The following is a 15,211-nucleotide window of genomic DNA, read 5'->3' on the forward strand; positions in this document are numbered from 1 at the left end:
CACGCGTTTTGAACTGAGCCGCCCCACACCGCCAGTGTGCCATGCGCGTATCACACACACACACCGGGGAGGGAAGCCGCGGAGAGCAACGCCCTGCTCTGTGGCCAGGACGTCCCGGGCGTGCGGAGTTTTCTTTTAGATTGATGACCACAGCGACACCCCAGTACGGCATCCAGAGCATAAGTGGCTTTGAAGAACGGCATTTCTTAACCTCATTTGCTAAAGCCTCGCACTCAGGCAATGCAGTGACTCAGCGGACGTGACTGCCCGGCGTCGGGAAGCACCCGCCCCGGGAAACGTCGCCTTGAGCCGAGCCCATCGGGGCCAGCGACCGGGAGCAAGAGCAGTCGTCTGGACGCATCTGGGGTCAAGATGAAAGTACGAACAGTATCACAAGACAGCAGAGGGGACAAAAAGTCTTCCTTGACCCTCTCGGATCCCTGGCTGTGTCGCAAAATTAACCCGACAAAGGCTGCTCAGCGGGAGGAGCGGGCAGTTGTGGGACACGCGACAGGTCGGGAAGCGCGAGGCAAGCGTGTCGATCGGGGAACTCGGCAAGGCCTGTTAGGACTGTCGGAGGTGAGGGTGCTCCTTTCCTCTGGGCCCCGGGAGGCCGCCTCCCGCAGGAGGGTCTTGGACCTGTTTAAAGGAAGAAGGGTAAACCCCAAAGTCTTTCAGCTTAGAATATTCAAGATGTGAGAGTGGTGTGTCCTGAACCCAAGCCCATGTTTCTTTCTGCTTTCTGCAGGGGTGTAGACACACATCTAACTTCTCTAAAATGGTATGAGAATTTGACATTTTTATCTCTGGCTCTCCCAGTAGTGTTATGGAATGAAGTTCTTTATCGGCCCCAATAATCAGCAGTAATACTAAATTCATAAGCCTAAGTTATGACCTATTTCTGCTCAGAGAGGGAAAGACCTGAGATCAAAGACTGCACTGTCCTTGGCAGATTTTCCATGAGTTTTGTTGAAAAATTGCAAGGTTCCCAGGCCTGCGTGTGGAAACACACACAGAGCTTGTCAAGGAAACAGCTGCTGCACGGTATCCAAGGATGCCTGTACAAGCCTGTACTGGGTGCCCGAGGTCTTTGTGAAGACACGATCGTCTCCGGATGCAGCCTCACTAGGCCACGTCTGCAGGGCTGAGACGGGCCCGTCAGGGACCACAGACATTTGTGCCCTTGAGACCACACACTTGTTTCCGTTCCACCCCCCCCAAGCACACGGCTTCCATCCTGAGGGCGCCCTTGCGGATGAGTTAAAATTTTTAGGTACATGTTTCTGAACCAAGTATAACTTTACAGCACAATTCTTTCTTACACAATGTCTCTGGGATTTTTAAATACTTTAAATTGTTGCAAATGATTAAACAGTGGCAAAAATAGACTTCCCATATACCCTTCACCAGCTTCCCCTCATGTCAACACACCGCCGTAAAATCATCTAAGCCAGAATTGACAATGGCACAGAAGTGTTAACTAATGTACACATTTTATTCAAATTGTGTCAACTGTCTCTGGAATGTTTTGTGAATACGAATTTTCTTTGCCAATGTAAGTGCTAATGTGTCTAAAAGAATACATCTTCCAAATTATAATTCAAGTGTATACGGTAAAGTCACCATATTAACTGGAGGTTTCCAGACAGAAGAACGAGTCACTGACCAGGAAACTGCAGAAGAGCCAATTTAAGTGTTACTGACCCGACACACAAGGTGAGTGCTCGTTCCGTACGTGAACGGGGGAGAACATTCTTCGAGATCCGTGTATGAGATACGTTAATTAGAGGATTTGGGATAGAAAATTTAGGGGCAAAAGCTCAATTTTTATGGACATTTAGTTCATGAAAACAGCATTCAAATCACACACACTGTTTAATATATGGTTCTGCCACACTGGCCTGTCACCTGGGGAAACAGGAAAACCAGTCAAGGGCAGGTTAGACTTGCGCTCGGGCGCTCCCGTCAGACCCGAACGCGGCGGTCTGGACACACGAGGAGTCGCCGTCTCCGCAGAAGCCAGGCGGGGAGGCTGGACAGCGGAGCACTCAGTGGGCATCCAAACTCTCCCAGCTGTCTCCACGGGCGAGTCGCGATCCGAAGTGGCTCTTGCGAGTCCCCGCTGTCCCATCCGGTCCCAGCCACGGCACCGGCAGCAGGAGGGAACGGGGGAGGTGGGATGGTACTTCCTCTGGCGGACTGGCTGCTTTCAAGCCATCTTTCCGGAGGTCCCACAGGATAGGCTGCAAGAACACCCAGGTCAGATCCCAGCCCCACGCCCACGCCCACCTGCACGGGAGCTGGGCCCCCCGCCACCCTGAATAAAACTGGGGCGGGGCTGCCTGGCACCAACGGTTGCTGTGCGGCCACTAACATCTCTGCACAACCATCATCTCTTCCCCTTCAACAAAATAAATCCAGATAAAATGTTGATGAATTATGAAAAAAAAAAAAAGACATAAAAGTAGTTAGGTTTGGGGTAATTAAAATAACGTGGGATCACATGGTGAGGACGGTTGCACAACCCCAGGAATATACTACACATCAAGGAATCATGTGCTTTAAGAGTCAATTTTGTAATATGTGAATTATATTTCAAGTGGATAAGGAAAATATTGGGAAATATTTTAGAAGTCTGAGAGTAGGGAAGGTCTAAGTATGATGCCAAAAAATTATGGGAAATTGTAAATTTTGCCTACTTCAGAATTTTAAAATTTCCATACAGAAAAAAAAAACAACCCAATGTGGACAAGTTAAAAAAACAACCAGGAAAAATACAGACATCAGAAAGACAAACATTTAATCCATAATATAGAGTTTTTATAAAACAATAAAGATATTATGAAATACCAGCAGAAAAATAGGCTAAATATATTTAATGATAATTCACAAAAGTCGAAATACAAATAGCTGATAAAAATTTAAGTTCCCAATAGCTATTAAAAATGCAAAGAAAAACAAATATTTGCCTCTCAGGTTGGCACTAATGTAAAAGACTGGCAAAACCCAGTGTTAGTGAGTGAAACGCATCTTCACATGCTGTTGATGAGAGTACATACTGATAGGGTTATTTCTGGAAGTAGTTTGAAAACGTGCATTGTCTTTGAGCCAAGACTTTAGTACTTAGTAAATAGTGGTACTGGGTCGCCTGATGCAAGCCGCTGCTCCAAACCGAACCCCTCCAAGTAATTTGTAAGAAATATGTATTTAGTCTTCCTCCCTATTCCTGGCACAGAGCTGAAACCTGTGGAATTTCCTAAGTGATAAGAAGATCAAGGTGTCTTTTGATATTTGTAAGAAGCCCCTTTCAACCACATCTGAGCTTATGCTAATGGGCTGTCTTTTGGAAAGCCCCTAATGATGGCCAGTGGAACCAACTACTTCCGGTCCCCCCTCTGACCTCTGGGGAGTCGGGAAGGGCTGGAGGTCGAGCTAATCACTAATGGCCAATCCTTTAATCAATCATGTGTATATAGTGAACCTTCCATAAAAACAAAAACAGAAACACCTAACTGAAGGGATTCAGAGAGCTTCCGGGTCGGCGAGCGCATGGGGGTGCCGGGGGGCCGGGGCACCTGGAGAGAGCACAGGAGCTCTGAGGGCACCCCCATCCCTGGCTCTGTGCATCTCCTCCCTCTGGGGTTCCTGAGGAGCAGCCTCTGTAGTAAACAGGTCATCTCGTAAGAAACCGTGTCCCGGGGTCCCGGGAGCTGCTCCGGCACGTCGCGGAACCAGAGGGCGTGGTGGGAACCCCTGATCTAGAGCTAGTTGGTCAAAGCACATGGGACAGCCTGGACTTGGGACCGGCCTCTGAAGTGGGGGTGGGGAACGAGTCTTACGGGACTGAGCCCTTAACCTGGAGGGTCTGTACTAACGTCGCGTCCACAGTGTCAGAGTTAAATCAAACTGAGGGACACTGATGTGGTGTCCGCAGAGAACTGGGAGAATAGCTTGGTGCAGAAACCACCCCCCCCCCCCACATTTGGTGGCTAAAAGTGAAGTCTTGAGAACACAGAAAAAGAGAAGTTTTCACCGCTGATTTCCAAAGCAGCAAGAGAACAATGTGCTAAGATTTATGTAAGACACTATTTGTTAGTACTTCTGGCCATTCAGTCTGCTGTACCAGACACGGCGCGACAGAACAGCTGCGGCCACGCGGTACCACAGCACGTCCTGGGTTCCTGGAGGCCACTGCTGGCCGCGGTCTGTCTTTCAGTAAGAGCTTTTCAAGGGAGAAGACATTACAACATTCACACAGGATTTTTAATAACTGACAAAACTTTCTTCCTCAGATTCATATTTAAACCTCTACCTCCTCACACTCAGACACTGAAGATCTTCCTGCCCACATTGATCCTCAGAAATAATACCCATCGGGGGCTGCTACCCTACTTTCTCAAAACCTGTGCTTCTGAACTTGACTTCTCCAGCATGTTCAGGAAGAATGTAATACCAAAATCACATTCAAGAATTACTGGGTTTTGTCTGAATTTCCTATTTGATCACATTTGAACTTGAAAACACTTTTACCTAGTTGAACCACACAGAATAGGAAGTTAAATAACTTCTCTTCAAAACTAGGTCCCAGCTCTACTCCTCCAAGAAATATGGATCAACCACCTAGTTTTGAAATTTTAAAATCCATTTTTTGGGAGTTTCAGCAATTTCTATTGATTTTAATTACATTTTTTGCAGTGCAACAAGTAACATGCATAGATAGTACTTTGGCTTCAGTAGTATTTGCAATAATGAATTTTACCTAATATTCAAAAGCCAAAAAAAGTTTTTGTGTTCATTCATCTTTCAACTAGATCCTGGAAATCATGTTTTTCAAACTAAAGTTGACCATTCGCTAGTATTAGTGCAGTTTGTGTCTAGTATTCTAAAAAATAGAACAGAAAATGCCAGCACTCATCACATACAGTAAAAGTACGTACTACTTTGTTAAATATTTGTTTACATGTATAGAAGTGTGTGTGTGTGTGTGTGTGTGTGTGTGTTACAATGCAAAAAGTATTTCTTCCTGTGGTCAGAAAGCTGGAGAGCCACCGCTGCAAAGGCTTCCGTCTGTCACTGAATTCACCAGATGCCGATGCCATTTACTCTTCCGAGAGCTCTGGATTAAGCTGCCAGACCCAACCAAGTAGGTGTGGCTCAGTCCTTTTATGGAAAAGATTAGAAGAATCAAATACATCTAAGTAACTCAAACAATTACATGACATACGTGATTTCAATCGCTGATGCTACATTTTAGCTGCAAATGGTTGGAAGAAATTCATCTACCAATAATTCCACAACAAAAAGAGAGAGAAAACGTTCATTTCTTCCTCAGTCCAACATCTCACCAGAACCATTACTGCCCTTTATAAAATTGACATGGAAGTAACGTACATACATCCTTAAGTTTTAGCCATGATGGTATTTAAAACAAAAACAAAAACACATTTGAATGCTTATAAACCAAAACATGAAATCACTTTTTGTAAAATTTTAATTTCTAAGACATTTAAAGTCACACTAAAAGTATCTCATAGAAACAAACAAGGCCAACAGATAATTTGTAAACAAAACACTCTGTAAACAAAAGTAACATACCAGTGCATCTAAACATTATTTTTAAAGTAACATACCAGTTTTAAGTCAGTACTGCATATATGCTCCTATTTTTAAAAAATTATTTTAAGAACTCTGCCTTTATACATTAAACACTGTGCTAACAATACTATACATTAAATACTGTGCTAACAAAGAAAACCACATAGGGTTTTCAAAGGAAGTGAGCTTGTGCTGTGGGCAGCTTACGTGGTTATGGGTGCACAGACAGGTCTACTGTGCTCCAGCAAGGCAAGGCTGATGTCCAAGCCCCTGAGAACAGGGGCATCCAGTACACTCCTGGAACAGATGCACGAGTCAACCCGTGCAGAAGACTTCATTCTCATCCAGTAGTCAATCAACCTCACAGTGTGGCAAGAAGCAGCTAGCGTGTGTGTGCGCACGTGTGCGCGTGCATGTGTGTGCAATTTTCACAGTCTCTTCTTTTAGAGCAGGTCTGTTTTTATAAAGAATATATGTAAAGCTAAGTAAATACTGAATCTAAGAAATATCTTGGAAAAGTCGGTAACAATGACAAATGTTATCATCCATAAAACTTACAGTTTCAAAATGAGTACTGCAGAACCAATTAATATTTAGAATTGGTAAGTCGCCTCCAGAAACTGTTTAACGACAGTGTCTAATGCCCCTTAAAGTGGATCCTAAGGTGAGAAGGAGTCGACAGAACGTCTGACTTCACACAGACACCTAGATGCCCCGCACCCAATGAGAACACCGCGGCCATCCCCGGGGCTGCTCTAACCGCAGGCACAGGGCGCTCCGGCATCAGGCCACCTGCCTCCCCCTTCGCCAGCACAACTACAATCGAATGGAAGGCCTGAGGTGCACCTGTGCTTACCAGACTTCAAGTGCGTGGCCTTCGTGTGCTGCCACCCATTTCGGTCATGGCCTCGTGCAGCCTCCAGTGTGTCAAGGGAAGCAGCTGTGTTCAGACTAAGTCTCTCACTCAAGAGGAAGACTCCTGCGTACGTAACCAGGAATAAACTCTTTGTGGGACCCCAAGCGGCTGTAGTCATGCAGCAAACGGTATGGAACCACCTGCACTTGTCCCCACAGAAGGCATCTGAGACCCAAGGTTCCAAACCGTCCCTCCGTGTGAGCTGTATCCTTTCTCAAAAGCAACGAGGATGCACCCAGTAACAGCTGTAGGAATTTATAATACATTCCACTGTTTACTAATCCAAACCTGGCCTAAGTTTTCCAATGGAAAGAAACTTTCAAATGAACAAAGAATTGATACAGACATTGAAAAGTTTAATATTTTACTCAGAAATTTTCAGACATCTTACAAATACCCAAGAACTTCCTATGGATGTGCCCAGAAACCAGTGTAAGTTACAAGTGAGGTTCTTTTATGTAAAGAACTTTCTTTTTCTTCTCCCCTTGACTTAGTTTGCTCAAAATATGGATTGCAAGCAAGTTTCAGAAAAACCATAGCCTGCAATTAATGTTTAAATAGGTGTAACTACCAGTGAAATTAGGAAATGCCCAACTTCTATTAATTTTCTCAGTATGCAGATCCTATGTGGAGAGATTCACCAATTTACGGAGTGTTGTTTAGAATCACAAAACGTTCTTTTATTTTAAAACTAAAGCTCAGAAGGAAACGCAGAGGTGTAAATAAAGGAAAGGTGTACACAGTGGAACTTAGGAATACACAGATAAAATTTTCTTATTATTTTGGTTCTAAGTGGAAATTTTTTATGTCAAGTATATATAGCCTGATTTTCATAAATTTCTCAAAAAAAATTTAAACTCAACAATTTGAGAAAAATGTTCTTTTACTTTTGTCTGAACACAGACAATCTGTTGCCATACACATAGTGCATGTGAACATACGTATTTATAGAGACTGCATAACTACGAAGTGTGTGCAAAGGGGCTCATCTCTTATTTCTGCATGCACAATTTCCAGTACTCTATCCTAGGGAATGGATGGTAACACAGAGTACAATTTTACAGTTTTTATTCAGTGGACTTAAAGTCAAGAAGCCAACCCCAGAATTATTTACAACTTAGTGACTGAATGATTATCAGATCATGAAACACTGAAAAACTATTCTTACATCACGAATGCTGATATTGTGCACCTGGGTGTCAAACTGGTAACTTTAGTCAGTCTGAGGTTTAAACTGGCATATACAAAAGGAGCCCAGGCCTGAAGAATGTGTTGACAGAAGGGGTTTCTACCACAGAGCATTTGTAGTTTCATAATGGACACAGGAGAACAAGGAACTGAGGGACTTTAGAAAAAAAGCTTTAAAAAATTGAGTGTACATATAGCCTATAAGGCAAAATCTAAGTTACAAGTGTATTCGACACTGGCAACTATGTTACAAGAGGTAATACTGAATTCTACACACATAAGATGTCAGAGAACTATGATCACAGAATACTCGCTATGTAGCTGACTACACTCCATACAGTGGAAGGTTTCCCATGCTGTTCTACCGTGGATCAGGTTTTCGAAAGAATTTCGTATTTCTCCCTTGACTCAAAGTCCAATCGATATCATTCTGAAATATAAACCAGAACTACGCATTTGTCTTTTTCTTTAAGGAAGTGAACAACAGCTTTGCGCACTGCCGCTCCAATGCACCCACTGCAATGACGGCGTCCGTAAACCTGCTTTTTTGCGGGGCCTTCACTTCACATCCAAATACCAAGGATGCCTTTCATGATGCCTTCTCCATTTTGAATAAAATATATAATGGGACTGAACTGAATTCTTAGAAAGCCCCCAAGTTTGCCTTTTCTAACATTCCCATATGGGTGATTGTATCAACTGATGCAAGTAAATGTGTCCACAGAAGAATGTGCTGCCCTATGGAGCCGCGTCTGGCTGGAAACTGTGGGGTCCTTCACACAGCTAAACGAGAAGGCCTGCGGCAGCCAAGTTCTCAGGAGGTTATGAAAGAAACGGTGCTGCCAGGCCCTGGCCCTAAATGTGAAGCCCGGTCAGTGCGCATCATTTCGGACCGGCAGGGATGTCGGGAGTGTGGGGCTCCCAGGTCCTTGATCACAGAGTGCTGCTGCGTGTCTCACAGTGCTTTGTGATGCCCGTTTGCAGACGGCTTTGATGTTTCTGAATCCCTTGAAGTATCTGATAAGTGGAGCTTATGAAGCCCTGCAGAAAAATTAAGAAAATGATGAGAAATGATGTACTGTGGCGTAGGTGGGCAGAGGGCTAACGAGGCGGAGTGTCAAGTGTTACTGAGAAAGCTGTGATGTGCTGGCCAGACCCCCTTTAGGGTGAAAGATCTCTTTTCCCCATTGGAGGCTCCCTGGGGGCCTAAGCAGAGGAGAGTTGTCTCCCAGGAAGCCATGCCTTCTCCTCAACTCTGTGCAGCTCTGGGGCCCAAGGAAGCTTCTGGTTTCTTCTCTCTGCACAGTGAGTTCCTTCTCCACCTCCTGCCCTCCATACCAATCCCAAGAGCACCCTCTCATACACCTGCTCCTCCAAGCTTGTCCCAGCCCCGAAGTGTGCTTCCCAGGAGAACTAACGTGAGACAAGTATGATCCCATTTTGGTTTTAAAATACACACAAGCAAGTATACATAGAGGAAGACATACAGAAGGACCCACCAAAGTATGAAGCATGTAATTAAGAGGAGAAACAATGGAAAACACGGCAAAAAGAAAAGGAGAAGAAATGTCGAAAGAATAAATGGAACATAAATGTTTCATTATTCAAAGGTACTTCACAGAATAAAAAATTATCACTGTCTTTAAAAGTTACATCAGTTTCCCTCTGTATCACCCATCAGTCATTTACATAATATACCTGATATACACAACAATACTGTGCAACTCCACAGGGAAAACAGGCAGAAGGAAATGTAAGAGTTTGTGTGGCACCAAAGCTCTCGGCACTTATTAATCAAATGAAGCACCAATGATGTTCGACAATACACAACCAGCTCATCTATGGAAAAGATGGTGAGCAAACATTTTTATGAGGCTCAGCCTTTGTGACACATCAAAAACACACCTGGATAAGATTCGATTCCCCTAAGATTCCAGAAGTCTGTCTACCCGGCTGTTAAGCAATTTTATACTGCTCTTAAGTCAACACAGCGCTCTGAATTTTGAAGTTTCTACCACCTGCATATATTAATGAAAGAAAAGGTAAAATTGACCCCGTCTATGATGGATGAATGGGAAGGAAAAAAGACAGCAATCCAATCCAAGCAACAGTTCGGGCCCGGGAATGGCCAGACCACTGAGTGGCAACAGGAACCCACAGCTGCTGGGTGTGGGGAAGCGCCTTGAAACAGGGTCTGTTAGAAAAGGAAGTCAGTGGAGAGAGAAGCAGTGGGGTAATCAATGCCTGCAGTGAAAAGGAATCCCCTTGGAGGATAGATTATTTCCATTATTACTTCTAAAACTTGGGTGCAGCACAGGGTCCACATCTTTAAAAAAACAAAAAAACAAAAAAACTGTAATGCCTCTCTCTGCAGAAGCAATCGCCTCCCCCACGATCAGCTTTTTAGCTACTGTGTACCAGACACTCTGAAACAAGTACTATCCTTATCAATGGACACAGCAGCCGCAGAAAGGACTACAAAACAAAGGGATGGGGGAGATAGTTAAATTTTATAATCGAATTATGATTCCCAATGAGATCAGATTTAAGATCTCAGATCACACACTATTACATATACTTCATGAGGATCTTTTTCTATGTATAATGCATTTCTTCCCTTAAGCATTCCAAAGAGTAACAGAAAACACTTGGGCAAAAAAAGCAAATCTATCTATTCGTTTTACACAAGTCTTGATAATTCTACTGCCTGGTATGGTCAAAGAGCCGACACAACATACGTGACCTCACCTCAGGTTGACCGAAATTTCACTATATTAATAAAGACTTCCTTCAAAAGAAGATATCCAGAATACTTAACTCAAAACTAAACTCACTGCACCTCATCTACAACCATCCATGTTGGTGACCGGGAGGCGGGAAGTGATCCGACATACGGCTAACTCATCTCACTGATGCTACCGCGGCCTTAAAAATGAAGTCCTAACTTCAGCCACTTGGCTCAGAGAGCTGCTGATTCCCGCCTCACCCTGCAGCTTTTAACCTGGCCAGCGTTCTGAAAGCGAGGCCTGAAAATCCCATAAAGTACCCGCTGCTTCGGCTGAAATGAGACGTCACTCCCACCCGCAGGCGCTGCTGCACCAGCTGCTCACAGGGTGAATTTAGTAAAATGTGGACGAATAGATCATTTGAAATCTTTTTTCCTTCCCAAAGGTCATCCCTTCAATCATAGGGGTTGGAAGAACTTGGTGGGGTGCAAAGCTTTATTGTTGCTCAGAAGGTTGAAGTTATCTGGACCTTAATGAATCAATCACTACGTAGCCTTTTGCAATAGCTATAAAAGCCACAATGGAACACAAGGATAAGCGTTCAAGTGATGTCACGTTAGGTAAATGACCTAACGTCAGGATTTTCTATAATAAATCACTGCCTTTCCCTTCTTTTATTCTAAAATTACTCCAAATCCAAGAGGGTTTATATAGCAAGATAGTTTATACTGCCCTGGTATCCCTACGATATAAAATAAAACTAATAAAAATATAAAATAAAATAAAAACATATAAAATGTTTAGTGCTAATGTTGATGTGGACATGAAAAGCTCATTCATAAGTTACATTTATACCCTTTATATCTTAGCCAAACTGGAAGTTTTTTTAAGACTATCACAATGCATGTGATTTATGGAACACATGATAATGAAAGCCCCCCTCCTATTAATGACAAGAATATTATTATTTTTATCCTGAGCTATTTGGCTTACTGCAGAGAATTATGGATCAGCCTGATACCTGTAAAGTCCAAGTAATCAAAAGAAATCTGTAACTAAAAAATGGTAAGAGGTATCATTACCAACAAATAAGTCTCTAGCCCATTATTAGCTGCACCTCGCCTCGACCACCATCATAATAATAAAAAAGCTGATTTTACTGAGCTCATAGGATGTGCCAGGAATCTGCTCAGGCCCTTAAAAGAAATATTCCAGTTAATATTCACAACAGTCCTCGAGAGAAGATACTGTCACCACGAAGCTGAGGCCTAATGAGGTAATGTCACAGGAGAGCATAAACAGTTAGTAGTGGGTCAGAAATGGAATCTCTATGGTTTCACATAGTAGGAAAAATGAACAGATGAAGATTTAAAATTAATTCAAATGACAAAATTAAAAATTAGTAGAAAGAAAAATACCCATAAACCTCGGGATTACCTAGGGCCTTGAAAAGTTCTTCTCGCACAGCAGAGGTGAATTTTCTGACCAGACACAATGTTGTCACAATAGCAAAAAGCAAATTGTAGGATAATACAATATAGAAATTTCCCAGCCAATTAAACCTTCCAAAGTCTCCAAGTAGATCAAATCTAGTGATTCCTGTTAAAAATAAATAAAATAACCCTTAATAAAAACAGGTACAATATATTTAAATTCGTTACACAATCAAGTACAAGTCAGATAAAATTCCATGGACTTTCTCATTTGTTAGTTGGAACCCCAGGCAGAATTTGTAATCGTTATCTTGTGGAACAACCTCAGCCAATCCTAACCTACTCTCTCGATATGCCACAGTCTCTTGGAAGTGATAAGGTTGGAGTGAATGTCCCTTGTCACTCACTCCACTGACAAGAGATCTACTGTGCTGCTCATGGAGAGAACAGGCGCAGTGTGCTCAACTGAAAAAGGAAACAAGGGTCCTGATGGAGAAGACAACACCGGACAGACACTTCTAGCTCCCACCTCCCTGCTGCGTGGTCCCTCTCTTTGTGCAGCTCCCTGGTCACATGTCACCTCCTTAGAAAGGGCAACTGTTTCCTCCACATAAAACAGCTGGACCCTCCATGGTCATCTATCCTAATTACACATCTATGTAACACATGCTACTTGAAATACTTCTTTTCCTTTCTGGTTTATTTTTTGCCGACTTTCCCCACTAGTATGTAAGTTCTATGAGAAAAGGGATTTTGTTTTTTTCACCCCTATAACCCTAATGCCCGGAGCAATGCTTGTCCATATCTAATAGTTACTACATAAACGAATCAACAACTGGGGTGATCCCTTTCTGGGTCGGTGGGGTGGGGGCAGTGGGGATAAAAGCATTATTAACCTGAGCCGGACACCACAGGCTTGTAGAGTAAAATGGCAAATCTAGAAAAGGCAGTTTTCTCATATATACATTGAAGTTACTTAAATTCACCGATACACATTTTTTAAAGTCTCTTTATTCAAAGGAATAATTCAAATAGTCATTCTATTTAGGAATAATGTGCCCTAAGCCAAATATTTATTGGAAAGAATATGTGAATGTTAGGGCTCTTCTGACCCCTGGTAAATAAGTAAACGGCATTCAGGTAGTTAGTCAAGTGACAGATGACGAGACTGCCGACAAGTTTCAGGGAAGAAACTGAAGAGTTATTTGGGGCCGTATAAAATTTTAAACATAAAGGACTATATAAACAAAATCCTGTACACCTTTATTTTTTGAGTGATCTAAGGATTTTAAGAGTAACCCAACTTCATTTCACTCTATCAGCTGACTTTTGAACTTAGCTCTCATTCCCACCAAAGCAATCCCATCAACCCTATAGGGGCAGACTCCACAAAAGCAGTGCATACAGACAACAGAAAAACCTTCATAACCAAAAGCATCACAATAGTAAGAGGTTTCAAGAGGTAGTTCCTTCTTAATTTTTTTTTAAGGATTTTATTTGTCAGAGAAAGAGAGAGCACAAGGAGGGAGAGCAGCAGGCAGAAGGAGAAGCAGGCCCCCCGCTGAGCAAGAGCCCAACGTGGGACTCAATCCCAGGACCCTGGGATCATGACACGAGCTGAAGGCAGACGCTTAACCAAATCAGTCACCCACGTGTCCTAAGAAGTAATTCTTCTATGGCCACATTTACACAGGGCCAATGTATTTGAACTTGAGAGACAATAATTACCATGATATTTTAAAGAGAAGATTAATGAAAACATACAATAAAATATCTTTTTAAAGAAGGTGAAGGGACCCAGACCCCAGGAGAATATGCCACATAGACCACAAATCATAAGTCATGACAACAAGCATGGCTGCAGTTTCTCAAATAAAAGCCTTAATAAAACTTCACTTCGTCTGGGGGCCTTGGGTGGCTCAGTCGGAGAAGCGTCTGCCTTCGGCTCAGGTCATGATCTCAGGGTCCTGGGATCGAGCCCCATGAGTCCCACATCAGGCTCCCTGCTCAGTGGGGAGGCTGCCTCTCTCTGCTCCTGCCCCATGCTATCTCTCAAACAAATAAAATCTTCAAAAAAAATCAACAAAAAACTTTACTTTGTCGAAAGGAATACAGATCTAATTACGCATTGTATTTTTCAAAGTACCATTTAATTTAACCTAGGAAGTTATCTATAGACAGGATACAGTCCTTCCAAAACAAATTTCAGTGATTTCAGCCCAAGGATCCCAGATAAGTAGTTTATTTGATCTTTAGGATCAAAGACTCCTTTGACAATCTGGTGAGAGCCATAGATCTTTTCGCAAGAAAAACACAGAGATGCACACACACACACAGACACACACACAAAATCTTGCATATGATGAAGCTGATTTATAGAGAAAACTTCTGGATCACTAAATAAAAACCCTTGTCTAGATGCTCCAGAAAAGTCTTACCTGGTCTCAAGACATTTTAATCATACACCACCATTAGCAAAATTAGCACACATATAATTAACACACATATACACACATATTAGCAAAATTAGAACACATATATCCAATATATGTGTATTTAATTATTTTAAAACTATGTATGTGCTGGCTTTTACATTATACACAAAGGACAGACTTTTAAAAAAGTAAGAACAATAAAAGTAAATAGAAGTTCTCATGGTTTCTTCACATAGCCCAGTGACCTACTCTGTGAATGCTGGGGGACCAACCACGTTGGAGGGCACTGGACCACGCTAACTGGTAACTCAGCTGCCAGCCCGAACCCAGCCGACATACCACACTGGGACAGAAGTTCCACACACAGCGCAGTGAGGAGAAGGGTGCACTTAGCACAGGGACATTGGAAGGTATGTTATGAACAATGGGAAGTGCTTGCAGTAGGACTTCTTAGTGGATTCAACTTGGTATCCCGAAAGTCAAGGTCAAGACTTCATATGAAACCCAACACAGAGAGTAGTCTCCTCGTTATATGTTTGGTCCCTAGGACATCTCAGGTTGACCTCACAGACAGAAACCCAGGAGCCTATTGCCACAGTGCACCAAACCACTAAACAAAGTATTAGATTAGTTCTAAAGATGCTGTTGTTTCAAATTGAATTTAAATACCTAACGAACATTGTCTGATTAAAAGATCACTCTGGGGACGCCTGGGTGGCTCAGTTGGTTAAGCAACTGCCTTCGGCTCAGGTCATGATCCCAGGGTCCTGGGATCGAGTCCCACATCGAGCTCCTTGCTCAGCGGGGAGCCTGCTTCTCTCGCTGCCTCTGCCTGCCTCTCTGCCTGCTTGTGTATACTCTCTCTCTCTGACAAATAAATAAATAAAATCTTTAAAAAAAAAAAAAGATCACTCTGGA

At 42.8% G+C, this 15,211-nt stretch overlaps 1 protein-coding gene across 4 annotated transcripts in view; it reads right to left on the minus strand.

The window, feature by feature from the left end:
* Window positions 1-7,166: 7,166 nt before the first annotated feature.
* LMBR1 (limb development membrane protein 1) overlaps window positions 7,167-15,211 on the minus strand; it is a 162,417-nt gene continuing 154,372 nt past the window's right edge. For 2 of the 4 annotated variants that reach the window (XM_080819064.1, XM_080819066.1), the window contains 2 exons: window positions 11,863-12,024; window positions 7,167-8,740 (listed from right to left, as the gene is read on the minus strand). In XM_080819064.1, the coding sequence (XP_080675190.1) occupies window positions 8,655-8,740; window positions 11,863-12,024 (248 nt within the window). In that variant the 3' untranslated portion in view covers window positions 7,167-8,654. The remainder of the gene's footprint in view (window positions 8,741-11,862; window positions 12,025-15,211) is intronic. The other 2 variants (XM_080819065.1, XM_080819067.1) reach the window with 1 other exon arrangement.

Source organism: Martes martes (genome assembly GCF_963455335.1).
Source record: "Martes martes genome assembly, chromosome: 11".
In the NCBI taxonomy this organism is placed as follows: domain Eukaryota; kingdom Metazoa; phylum Chordata; class Mammalia; order Carnivora; family Mustelidae; genus Martes; species Martes martes.